Below are 13,604 nucleotides of genomic sequence, written 5' to 3' on the forward strand. Positions count from 1 at the left end.
TTGAACAATCCAATTATGTAATAAATTATAAAATCATTAAGTTCCTTTGTTACCTTTTACTAGCTGTAGAAGTTGACAGCAAATTCTGTCAGCTATCTTTTTGGAAATAATTTGAGTAAGCAAATCTCATCTCACTCCAAACCGGATTCTGTAAAATCCACAATCCCATTTTTTAGATGAAGAAAATGTGATACACTAACCTCAATGTCCCAAGATTTCTGCTACTGACAAGATCCAGGTATTGAAATTATTAATAACAATAGCAATTCTGAAGTGAAACATCATAACTGCCAAGTTCAAGAGAAATAATAAGATGACAGGAAAACCCTAACAATCTCACTAACAAATCATTAAAATATATTCAATTAAAATTTCTTTAGGGCACAAATTCTTAAGAACATGAGTCCCACAGTGACTAAAAACAGGAAGCATACAACACTGATTGAGAACTCTTGTGCACTGACCCATGAGTCCCCCAGCCAGTGCTCTTAAGTTGCCCCCAGCAGAATTCTTAGAAGCCTTCAGGTGTACATTCAGGCTTGGGGAAAGATGGTAGTGCTGGAGTAAGACATAATTAGAGGTTTCAGAGGTCGTCTGGTGCTTCAGTCATCTCTTGAATTCTTTGACTGACGTGATTGCTCTCTCCAAGACAAGCGCGGTGAGTTGATCTTGCTTGGGTAGATGCAGGTTTTTGTTCTCTCTCTTTGTCCAGGCAAAGCTGTTGATCTTGACGACTACTTAGGGTAAAAAAAGTTCCATCACATGTTAGGCATGTGATTAGATCTTCTGTTACAGAACCCTCTGAAGACACCTTACTGAAAGGAAGAAAGAATCCTTAACCTCCCAAAGACAGGCATATGAAAAGGGCCGTGCCATTTCTGGACATGGGAAAAAGTACTTAGATGCTCTACTGCCAGTGGTTATGATAGAGAAAGAGCTTCTCTCTCTTATCTTTGCAGACCTATTTCACTGGCTTTAGAGAATGCAAAGTGTTACAAATGCTTACGGAAGAAAAAACCCACCATTTCTGAAATGGAAAGCATGATGACCTTATGCTTCATGTACTACCAGCATGCTGTAGTACAGCCATTGGGACTGTCTCTGCCATGAATGTATATTAACTGATCTGGAGGGTGACAGATTCTGAGAAATGAAAGATGACAGGATGGTCAAAGGTAAATTATTTAGTAGAAATACAGTGTATTTAATAATCCAGAGGCCATTAAACAGAAACATAAACTAAAGACAGACTGCTGACCCCACCAGTCTTGTATCAGCTCTAAGATGTAGAGAGGTCCTAAGGTAATAGAACAGGGTAAGAATGTTCTGAAGACAGAAACAAGACAAAGTTCCTCTGCAGTGTCAGATTCAAAGCTTCACTGATGGGGATGGAGCTGAAGGAACGGAACTGCTTTAAGCCGTGGAGAATCCCTGCATTTCCCACCCAGTTACTGTACTCGGACAGATAGAAGCCATACACTAGAATGACAGTAGCTTGGGAAGTACGCTGGAGGTGAAACAGGACAGTAGGAATTCAGTTGTGACAGTAATCTGCTTGTAGTATACACACTACAAGCACAAAATATAGGAAGAGCTTCAGAGCATAACGAACAGTACACCCTACGGCTCACCTTTCCAGATGTGAAGGTATCATGGGAGTGAAGGAAGTCAGTGCCGTAACCTCTGCAAACGTACAACTACGCTGCTGTTCAAAAATGTTTTTTTCTTCTGGTTTTGCTCATTTAAACAGAGATGGTTTCAAACAAGTAAACTTAAGAGGGCAAGACACAAGAAGGCTATGCTTGCAGTTCACAGTCATTCAGCAACTGTATTAAGACTTCTACATGAAATCTCTTGTAACAGTTAGGGAAGTTGGTATTTTTTGGGGTTACCAGTTTTTGTATTACGTTCTACTTAACTTCTCTAACAAAGACCTCGTGTTGAGGCTAGTATCCCTTCCTCAGAAATGTCATCATCCAGGGTCTGGAATGGGGAAGATTGTCTGAAGAACCACCTATGTGTTTTTGTTTTGCAAGGCCACTCCTGCAGTTCTCATCCAAGAGAAAAGCTGGCCTGTATTCATTCTGCCTCGTTGAATTGAAAACCACACACAAATACAACAAGATTGCATAAGGGAAGGATTCAAGTGAAAATCCAGACAGATTAATACACAGTAATTATCGTCAAGAAGTAATCCCCAATTTATATTCAAGTCTAATGCATGCATTCTGCCCAATATCAGCACCAAATCAGTTCCTTCAGAAATCTGTTTTTTCGCAAAGAGCTGCAATACAAAAATCCCTCCCAAAACACATAGAGTTACAAAGATGAAGTCACGGCCCATCTTCCCAAGGAATACAATGAAACATCTGGGTGAAAAGTCATCATCTATCCCAACAAGAGAGTATTGAGCAAGAGGACATTAAGAGTGCTCAGAAAGAACAGCATTGCTTAACAAGCCATTCTTCTTCCCTCAGTGCCTTCCAGAGTGGTTCTGAAAGGCCTCCAGCCTTGCGACACAGATGGCATCACCTCTAGCTCCCTGTCCAGCGAAGCAACTATAAAGCCCCTAGGCTGCCAACACTGAGAAATTACGCATAGGAGAGCTCAGGACATCAAACACATGATCACAACAGATTTAAGTAGTAAGAACCACAGGTTTGCAAGATGTTTTGAAGGTCCCAACACCCAGAAGAAAGTTCAGAGGCATACTGGCATAGTAGCTTTTACATTTGTTCTTTTCTTTTTGACTAAAAACATGGCTCAAAATTCACCACTGTAGCTGAAACACTCTTCCTTCCCACTATTCCTTCTTACTGTTCAATTCCTCTTGTACATCACAGATGCGAAAGAAGACGCACATAAAGTCTACTTGTAATGGAATTTAATTGAGCAGAAAGACTAAAAAAGTCCGCTCTACAAAGAGTCTCTTAAGTGACCAAAAAAGTCATAGCCTTTGTGCCTTCACTACAACTTCTGAAAAGCAGTAGTGAAGTTCAGAAGACTTATTTATTGTATAAACATATAAATAAGTGAGGTTTATTTATCAACAAGCTCCTTTTTCATTTCACTTCTTGACTATGTATTTTTACATGACTGACTAAAAGCAGAAAGTATAGCCAACTTCAGAAACTTAAGCTCAAAAAACCAAGAGGGATACTTTCCTTTTGAATGACAGGGCATTTCTCCAGACAGAGATTTACAAGTAGGGCATGCTGCATTTCTTTAATGGATGCACATTAAAAAAATATTGCAGTGACATACAGGAGCAGATGAGTGTAAGAAATTGTATAGACTAGCATCTTATTTATTGGACATTTTATTTCCTTCCTAAGCAGCACCCTGCAAAAATCTTGACTGGTCCCTGTTCTCCCTTAGATGGAACTGTGATAGGACAAGGGGTAATGGGTACAAATTGAAATCAGGGAGGTTTAGATTAGATATCAGGAAGAAATTCTTCACAGAGAGGGTGGGGAGGCACTGGAACAGGTTGCCCATGGAAGCTGTGGATGCCCCATCCCTGGCAGTGTCCAAGGCCAGGCTGGATGTGGCTTTGAGCAACCTGACCTAGTGGAAGGTGCCCCTGCCCATGGCAGGGGGGTTGGAACTGGATGGTCTTTAAGGTCCCTTCCAACCCAAACCGTTCTGTGATTCTATGATTCTATGAACTCCTTCTCTCTGCTAACCCTCCCTCTTACCGTCAAACTGGTTTTAATGTCCTTTAACTCAAGGAGACTGCAAATTTCTCAATCCATATCTGACAACATGTAGTTGAACATGGTCTTATTTTCATTCAGAAAATGTTTTTTCCTTTCACTGATCAAGAAAAACAACTTATCATAGACTGATAGAATGGTTGGGGTTGGAAGGGACCTTAAAGCCCATCTAGTTCCAACCCCCCTGCCATGGGCAGGGACACCTTCCCCTCAACAAAGTTGGATAGAATGGTTGGGGTTGGAAGGGACCTTAAAGCCCATCTAGTTCCAACCCCCCTGCCATGGGCAGGGACACCTTCCACTAGACCAGGTTGCTCCAAGCCTCATCCAGCCTGGCCTTGGACACTTCCAGGGATGGGGCATCCACAGCTTCTCTGGGCAACTTGTGCCAGTGTCTCACCACCCTCTCTGGGAAGAACTTCTTCCTGATATGTAATCTAAACCTCCCCACTTTCAATTTAAACCTGTCCTGTCACTACAGGCTCTTGTAAAAAGTCCCCCCCAGCCTCCTTGTAGCCCCTTCAGGTACTGGAAGGTGCTATAAAGGTCTCCTCGGAGCCTCCTCTTCTCCAGGCTGAACAAGCCCAGCTCTCTCAACCTTTCATCATAGCAGAGGTGTTCCAGCCCCCTCAGCACCTTCACACTGCCGGCTCATGTCCAGCTTTTCACCCACCAAGGGTGAAGACAAGTCCTTGTCCTCAGGGCTGCTTTCTACCCATTCTCCATCCATCCTGTTCTTGTGCTGGGATTGCCCCAACACAGGTGCAGAACCTTGCACTTGGCCTTGTTGTGGCCCACCTCTCTAGCCTGTCCAGGTCCCACTGGATGGCATCCCTTCCCTCCCGCATGTCGACCGCACTGCACAGCTTGGTGTCGTCAGCAAACTTGCTGAGGGTGCACTCGATCCCTTATCCATGTTGTCAAAGAAGATGTTGCACAGCGCCTGGTCCCAGTCCTGACCCCTGAGAAATCATTTTCATGATGTTCTTACCTCGAGTATGTACCTCTCCAAAGATCTGATGTTTTCCAGAGCCTCTAGATCCTGATGGATAACAACTACTTCTTTCAAAGGGTACTGGGGAGAAGGGGGAAAAAAACCCATCAGTTTTTGTCCTTCCAACAGAAAATAAAGAACCTCAGAAATTATTATTTGTCATTTGAAGTATGTTATTGTTGAACTGTGTGCTATTCTAAACTTAATTATTCAATTTTCCCAGGCTTATCCCAAAGTTACAAAGCTATATTGCACATTCCCAAGGTATTGATAAGAGGTGTTAAGAGTTCTGACCTTCACTGGAATGGTTTTTCTGTCTCTGATTACTCGTCCAAGCTCAATAACAGACTGCAAACAAGAAACGGCACTTTCAATCTTTTTGTTGATGAGATCCTCCCTAGATTAAAAAGGAAACATTATATTGCTTCATTTTCATTTTATCTGTTTGAGCAGATCGAAAACATTTTACCCCTTTCTCTGACATTTCCTACTAGAGACCCAATTATGCCCTGTTTGGGGCAATCTGAAAAATGAACAAACAGGTCATCTTCTCTGTTTGTGGAGAAGATGATTTGGAAAAAACTTACTGCAAACAAAACACAGACCTACTTTTAAATCATCTTTTGTCAGTCCTTCTCACAAGATGGAAAAGATAGATTGAGTCATACCACCTATTCTATTAACACCCAATAAAAAGATATTGTAAGAAGATGCAAAACGTTATTGTGCATTTGATACTTACAACAGCAATGCAATGCGTGCAATGCCACCCGCCTCCCAAATTAGCATCTTTTTCAAGAATTCCAGATACTTTAGCTTGATGTTTTATACAGTCTTTTCATCTTTCCTGGTTTCACCATTTTAACACCCTTCCATTTTGAGGCAAGGCAGGGTGGTGGGGTTTTTTTTGCATATCCCTCCCCTCCCCCCCACCCCTTTTTTGCATAAGCTGACATTTAGATCTTGTTTCAAACACACTAGCAGTCAACAGTTCCAAAAATGTGGTACCCTTGGTTTCTTGAGTAGCTGCATAAATTGAGCAGCTCCATTCAAACCACGCAAGTGTCGTATCAAGACCAGAGGTACTGCTTCAAAAGACGGTTGTGAATAAAGTGAACACAGTTGTTTGCTGTAATATAAGTAGCAAAAGTACTGGCACGAAACCCATGCATCCAAGGAGGATTGTCCAGAAAAACAGAACTGGTAAAGCCAAACTTTTAACTGAAATATCCCCATCTTCTGCACTACGGCTTTGATTAAGATTTTACTACCCATCTTGAAGCTTTTGTTCTTCTAAAGGCCAATCTCCAGGACGGAACTCCAAAAACTTGGAAATGCATAAACTGTGAGCTAAAAAATTTTGCTCCTAGAAAGGTTCATCTATTATCACGTAGCAGTATTTCAGTATTGCTTGCCATTACTTAGCAACACTGTGGAGCCACGGAGTTAAATAGTCTTCACAGATTGCACGCACACCCACAAAATGTAACGCAACCAATCTGTTCAGACACTAAGCAAGCAATACCTCGGGGGGTTGGTAACACAGGTACTAAGTCAAGTTCAGCTGTGGAAGTGGCCAAGGCCCTTAGCTGTACGTACCCATCATACTGTTAAAGTAGTATTTTCTGCAACTGCATCAAAAAATGTCTCTTATTAACTGACAGTATTGTCATGCAGTCAACAGAAGAATACTCCATAGAAAAATGCAATGCTTAGCAGCCCAAGGTGAAATTCTAAAACTTCAACAATAATTTAGTTCTGAAACCATGCTTTTTCATCTGATAAAGGGAACAATTGATACATATGGGATCCAGTAAATTACAAAGATTAGTAGCAGACAAAAATCCAAACAAAGCACAAAGAGGAAAGCTGTGCAAGCTCCTCAAACACATCATATGTTTGCATGAAGCAGTAGCAAGTCAGTTAGCACCAACAGGAATAGTGACTAACCGCTCATCCTAAGCCCATGCCTGAATGGAGTTCCTGCAAATAGCTCACTGTGCTTCCATTACTCCATTCTACAGGAACTCAAAACCATTTCTGATAGCTCACTGATGAGTTTTGCATTCTTTGATTACATATTCTTTACAGCACTTTCCCAGGGAACAGAAAATCAGCACCATCATTATGTCAGTCTCGAGCTCCTTGTTGCAGAAACTCTCACTATTAAAGCTCCCAAAAAGGATAGAGTGGCATAAAAGAAAAGCTATTACTAGAAGGTTGAAATTTTTGATCTAGCACATACAGTCTCAAGGTCAGCTCCCTTGTCCATGAGGGTTTTCAAACGGAGCTGCAACGCAAAAGGAAAGCTTGCTTCTCTTACATTCAGTGACTAAGAGCAGGTGCAAGGCAGCTACTAACTTAATCCACTACCATAGCACCAAGTCACTAACGAGTGACCGATTACTGTAATACCAGTGCCTCCCTCGGCTGGATCAAGGGGAGAGACAAGCACAAAAAACCCCAAACCAACACAACTGTATTTACCAAGATCTACCTGGGTTGAGCTGACACTACAGATACTCCAGAGCATATGTCCAGTACAACCATCACAGACCCAAACCTTTTTGAGACACAGTGCACTGACAAAAACCCCTCACCTATCAGCATCCAAAGAAACCACCTGTCCGTTGTTGTGACAACAGGCTCTCATGCCATGTCTCCCCTCACAAGGAAATGGTAGTCTCTGCGGAAAGGTCTAAATTCTTGGTCTGAAGCCAAAAGAACTCACTCCGCTGGCTCCGTATGAGCCCCACATGATACAGTAATTCCAAACCACGTGGGATCTGGCATCAGCAGTCACTACGAAAGGCACAGAGATGGAGGGATGCACATGTTCTGGCAAACGCAGGGCCCACAAGAACATCTTGCACTCCTGTTGGGTCCCTCATGGGCAGGCATGATGACTTCTACTCAGCGTGCATTTTGAAGAGTAAAAAGGATACTCCTTGCCCATCCGTAAGAAGAGAACATTATGAGTTGGGAACACGCATTCCTCCTAATTGTTTCCCTTCCTATCTGTAATCCTTTAACCTAGCACAAGGCTACTGCCTAAGTGTGGAGGGAAAAGAAAATTCACAGCTAACATGGAGAGTGGGGTGTGAAGTAGCAAAATGTTCTCCTCCAGCAAAGAAACAAACATTAATCAGAGCTTAATCAAAAGGGGTTTTTTGCTTATAGAAAAGAATGCGTCAATTATCATCCTAAAATTCTTCCTGAGGCAAAAGGAATAGTCACATTATTAAAGCAGCTTGTTCTCTTGCTATGCAAAAGAGGTTTAAACACAAAGTCTAAGTGAAGGTGCACCGTTCTGTGAAAAACAAAAAAGCCCCAAACAAAAAAAAAAGATAACCCCAAAAAACCAACGACCAACCAAAACCCAACCAAACCAAAACCCCATTTTGCCATGTAACAGCTGTCTCCTACCTCACTTGGGGAAGCATGAGGTAGTGGATGCTTTCAGTATTCTTTTCCTGAACCGAGGCGGGATCAATAAGTGTCTTCAGATTCTGGTACATGAGCTCAGTGATAAATGGAGTATACGGTGCCTGTAATGTTGCATTCAATCATCATCTTTATTGTTTGTACATTATGAATCAGGAATACTTCTGAACTGCACAAGGACAGTTTGGCAAAAACAACGCTTACACAGTGTCTTCTACACAGAACTGTGGCCTTATTCAAAATGCAGACCGAAGTAAATGATGAAATTGCTGCTACTTGTTCACCTCCTTCCTGATACATACATGTTACTTCGGGGAGACAAGAAATCATACTGCCTCTTTATCAGACAGGCGACATTTGCCGTCTTTACAGTACCATGGGGCAGATAAGCAAAGAAAAGCAGGAGGCGGCAAATGAACTGTGCTACACACATCAGGAGTAGTATGCTTTGTCTCCCCACGTGTTCATGGGAACCCCTCACTTTGATGGTCAATTTAAACTGATACGCATACTTTAAGCACATTAGAAGTGTCAAATAGTTACAGTGGGCTATGATTCCCTTACCATAAGTCTGCACATGGAGAACAAAACACTGAACAGGGTTTCCAAGGCCATAACGCAGTCTTCAGTCCCGTTCTCACCCTATTTGAAGAATTCACCAAGAAAAGAAACAAACCTATAAATAATTTTAGGATCAGTAAGTGCACTTCAATAAACTCCAAACATTCCCTGCCTTAATGCAATAAAGAGGTTTTCCAAACTCTATTCATCTTGCGCAATCCCATCCAGCAAATGAAACAGAGTTACTGGGTTTACAAACTTCCGTTTGTTCAGTTTTCCTCCTAAGGCAGAGAGGAGGAACCAAACGTTAACTTCTCACCCCCACTATACCAGGTGCAAACTGCTATAATTTAAAAGGCAGCAGACAGATCCTGTGTAACACCATGAAGCCGCTACGCATTAAATTAACACCAACTATTTGGATTTTGTTTATAATGCAAGACCGCAGAACTAATACCTACCTTGAGTCTTCTGCGATTCATCCTAACATACCAGTTGGTGAGAATATCAACAAACTTGACTAATCGAGGGACCACAGTGTACAGCCTGTAAGCTGGAAGGGAAAATGTGTGCTGCAGTTAATATTTGCCCCCTGCATCAAGCTCCTCACTTAAAGAAACACATTATCATTTGCAGCTCTGGTGTCAAACAGAAAGCTTGAGCAGAAGTATGTTAGTAAGATCCAAAAAGTGATTAGACAGACTATTATGGTAAAACTGTATGTGGAAATTGCATGTCAATTGTCGTGCTTCAAGACAAACACATCTACCACCAAATTGCTTCCCTAATCCTACACAAACACGCATTATGGTAGCCTTATGCTTTTATCCGACTCATAAAGAGGATAGTGGATAAGAGACTATTAATCGCAAAGGATTTTGCAAATCCTAGATTTGCACATGCTGTAAATACAGCCAAGTCACTAGAAGTTTAACAGAAATTATTGTAGAGTCATACGATAAAATTTTATTAATTACTGCCAAGATTTTTTTTTGTTTGCCAGATTTAAAATATGACACTCATTTCCATCAATTCTCCCTGAATTAATTGCAATTTTTTGAATTTTTATTTTAAGTAAACACAGTAGGCTAGAAGTATATAAAGTAACAGCAAGCCTGACGAGGTAAGAAGATAAACATAACTATTTTCAAGTTCTGTGTAACTTAAAAGCATGGAGGACTGCCAACACAAAAAACAAGGTCATCACAAGCATCACTATGCAACAGGGAAAACAAATTTCAGTTGTTTGTGAGAGAACTGGGGGTTGGGCACGGTCCTTAAACAGGACTCTGTTCCAAGGAAAAAGCAAAAGGCTTTTTGATCTCTATTCTGAATCAGTTTCATTAATCAAGCAGCTACTGAGTAAAATGCATCTGTGCTTTAAAAGCTACACCACACTCTTCACTGCATTTTCTACAATAGAAGTGTTTTTAAAGGCAGAGTACTGGTATTTAAACCTAAAAAGGAAATGCTCAGTAGATTTATGCCATGGTGGAGAAGACATTATTTATGTGGGAATTTGTATTCCTTAAAAAATTCCCAGCTCTCTCCTAGCTAGGTGTTATGTAATTAGGAAACCGGTTAAAAAACAACAAACTCCAGAAAACCCACCCTTCAGGGACAGTTTATCATCAAGAGATTGAAGTTAGCCTGGAAATACGCACTTCTCCTCTCAACAGCTATAATCCCAGTTCATAAACCAAATCATGAAATCTTACTTTGTCATGACTCAAGAAAAAGGCACGCGTTACATGGACACACCTGCACGCACACAACTTTCACTTCCAGTCATCAGGAGAAAAGTTGTTTTGTAAAATGATTTTGTGTATTGGCCATTTAAGTAGAAAAAATAGCATAATAAGGCTTACTGCTTTTAAATACAGAATTTTAACCCCCTTAAAAGACAAAGGATTGTTTGCTCTACTACCTTCCATAACATCTTCCCAGTATCTTACCTACTTGCCCTATTTCTCAAAGGGCCCTCATCCCAGAAGTTTGCACTATAAAAGATGATGTATAACAAAGAAACTATTCCACAGCTAATAGTCCACTTGGATAAGTGTGCGATTATCAAAGTGAAGCCAAGCTAGCTACGCCAGCTGCTGCCAAAGAGGTTACTGGCACGCATCTCCCTAACTTGCAGCACTTCAGAAGAGAGAGAACGTCCACAGCTCCAGTCTGGGACACCTATGAAACCAAAAATAACACACAACAGCAAAAAAACCTCTTACAAACACATGTGTGTGCTTTCAACACATTCCACTTCTGCCAATTTTCCATGAATAATCGCAGTGACGCTGCTTTCTCAGATGTGTTGTCTCCTTTTATCCAATTGCATACGGCCTAGCAGTCAAGAGCTCTCCATAAGCCAGGATTAGCAGAGGGTTGTTACAACTTTCTGGAGTATTTCTAGGCTCTCTAAAGCATCCCAAAGTTAGAGTGTGCAGAGGTACGTTCCCCTTCCCTCCCTCAGTCTATTCAAGTGGGGGCGTGACTGACAGGTGCTCCATTTTGGCTGAAACAGTGCTGGCTATTCAAGCTACTAGTAGAAACTGGGGCAGAATTAACATAACTTTTACTTAATGGAAACATTTTTCTAGAGGCAGGCAACTGGTGTGAAATTCAGCTCCACTATGAAATACACTCGATGAAATGGAAGAAGCTACACTCAGTTGCACCATTTCTCTGGTTAGTGGCATCTACTTGCCATCTAGAGTTTCAAGCCTTCGTGTTCTTACACACAATCACACACAGAGGAGAAGGAACAGCACGGTACAGAACAGACTGCGCCAATTCTTGGACAGTTGGCCCCAAATCTCCCCTCAGCACCACTGCCTCAGCTGTTTTTCACATGGCGAAGACAACAAAGTTGGGTTTTTTTAAACACACCTTGTGGGTAACAGCTGTACGGCATTAGTTGGCAAACACTGATTTATTTTTACTCATATCATGCACCTCTACAACAGCTTCTGCATTTGTTTGTGGGGTTTCTTTTTCATTATTATTACTGTTATTTTCAAAATCTTGAAATTATAGACCATTATAATGTTATTATAATCACCATTATAATCTTCCCTTGCCTCCTCCTGACATTTTTCCTGTAAGTCATATGAAGTACAAAAATCTTAAAAAAAGAACTCAAACAAAACCTTTTTTTTAAAAAAAGATTAGCACAAGAGTATCATGTCGCAGTACACAAATTTACTGCATCTCACTACTATCTGTCTGACTGATTTCAGAGTTACTGCAGAAACACAAATTGAAGAAATCATGTTTATTAATCACTTCTAAACAAGAAGTGTCACTCACTTCATGAGCACATCATGTTATCCTCATCTAACAGAAGACAATAGATTTAATAGCCACAGTCTTCAAAAGTCTTTACATTGTCATTTTCCAACAGGTATTTTCTTCTCCGGCTCAGAAGGATCATCTGGCTTTGTAAAAGTGTCAGCTGACACATCCATTTTTATTTTATTAGCTTAATTTACCTCTTAAAACCAGAGCAGAGAATTCAAGTTTCTACCCCCAGGCTCACCATCCTGCAAATACTATTTCTGTTTAAACCATGCACTAATCCAAGACCCCAGGTCCATATTCAGAAATGAATTTTCCTCTTTACATGCAGCATGCCAACCTGCATAGGCTTTGCGTGTTTGTTTGGCAACACATAAAACAACACACACCACCAGCACGTTTCGAGGACAAAACTTCTAGGAAGACGCCACGTTTCCATTAACAGTTTTTATCACATTCCTAGGTTTGGCAGCTTGAAAATTCTTTCTTCCTTTAATGAAATGTTCTTAGATGACCTCACCTGAGTTTTGTTACTACCAAAATGGCCTGCTTTAGCTACGCTAGCAAGATGAGTTGATCTTATTGGTCTTAGTGAGAGCAAACAGCATGCCAGTCTAAGAGGGGGGAATACAAGAGACGACTGAAGCAGAGGAGGACTTGTCCGGTGTCCTCATAAACTCAGACCTGGCATTTAGCTGTTTTCTCATGACCTATTATCCCACTAATCCCTTCCCCAAGCCCAAGCATGCCTGCGGAAGGCTTCTAAAAATTCTTCCGAGTGCAACTGAAGATCACGGGCATAGTGGTGTGGTTTAATTATGAATAAACAGGAACTACAATGGCAAAAGCCACCTTCTTTCCAACAGCTAGCTTTCTAGCGCCCTTAGAAGTGCCAAAACCTCTTCAAATCCCATTGTGACTTTATCTGCAAGTCTGAAAGCTTACTGAATCAGACCAACTACTTCAGGGGGCTCTTGCAGCACCTTCTCTTTGCAATTAATATTGTCTTAATATAATGTAAGCATTGAGAGATATGGGATGATGGAAAAGACAACATGCAGGAAGAAAAACCTGAAGAGTATCTTCTTACAGCTATGCAATATCCCAATGCTGTTCTGACCTGCTGCACACATTCCCGATACGATTACACAGACACCCCTCCATGCAACTATGCAGGGGAAAATTTACTCCCCATGCTCATGTACCTCTCAAAGGTATTTTATTTAGCTGACATGAGCACTGCTTATTTTACAGCTTCCCAAATTCTATTTGCTTCTTTTTCACTGCTTTCAGTTGCTGTTATAATGTTAATTGCTCCAAGCACTGCAAGAAGATGTTGTAACAGCAACAAGCTACACCACTGAGCTCGTAGGATTAGCCATGACAAAAAAAAGCCTCAGCACTTTTTGAAATCTCCTGAACAAGCATAGCAACATCTGTATTAATGCCCATGAAAGCAGCATTCCATGTATTATGGGAGCTGGTTAAAGATTTCCTTCCTTTTATCTGAACTATAAATCTCATGGGAAACTGGAGATCTCTGGATGAAATGGCTAGTTCTCTAATCGAAAATTAAACACACACCCCCCCCC

At 41.2% G+C, this 13,604-nt stretch overlaps 1 protein-coding gene across 1 annotated transcript in view; it reads right to left on the reverse strand.

Moving 5' to 3' along the window:
* Window positions 1-13,604, reverse strand: part of IARS (isoleucyl-tRNA synthetase) — a gene marked incomplete at its 5' end in the record, with an annotated part of 52,307 nt that overhangs the window by 24,132 nt on the left and 14,571 nt on the right. Inside the window, 5 exons of the mRNA XM_010151048.1 lie at window positions 4,708-4,791; window positions 5,005-5,107; window positions 8,137-8,258; window positions 8,719-8,796; window positions 9,177-9,271. Of these exons, the coding sequence (XP_010149350.1) occupies window positions 4,708-4,791; window positions 5,005-5,107; window positions 8,137-8,258; window positions 8,719-8,796; window positions 9,177-9,271 (482 nt within the window). The remainder of the gene's footprint in view (window positions 1-4,707; window positions 4,792-5,004; window positions 5,108-8,136; window positions 8,259-8,718; window positions 8,797-9,176; window positions 9,272-13,604) is intronic.

The sequence above is a fragment of the Eurypyga helias genome, unplaced genomic scaffold, assembly GCF_000690775.1.
Source record: "Eurypyga helias isolate BGI_N326 unplaced genomic scaffold, ASM69077v1 scaffold15254, whole genome shotgun sequence".
In the NCBI taxonomy this organism is placed as follows: Eukaryota; Metazoa; Chordata; class Aves; order Eurypygiformes; family Eurypygidae; genus Eurypyga; species Eurypyga helias.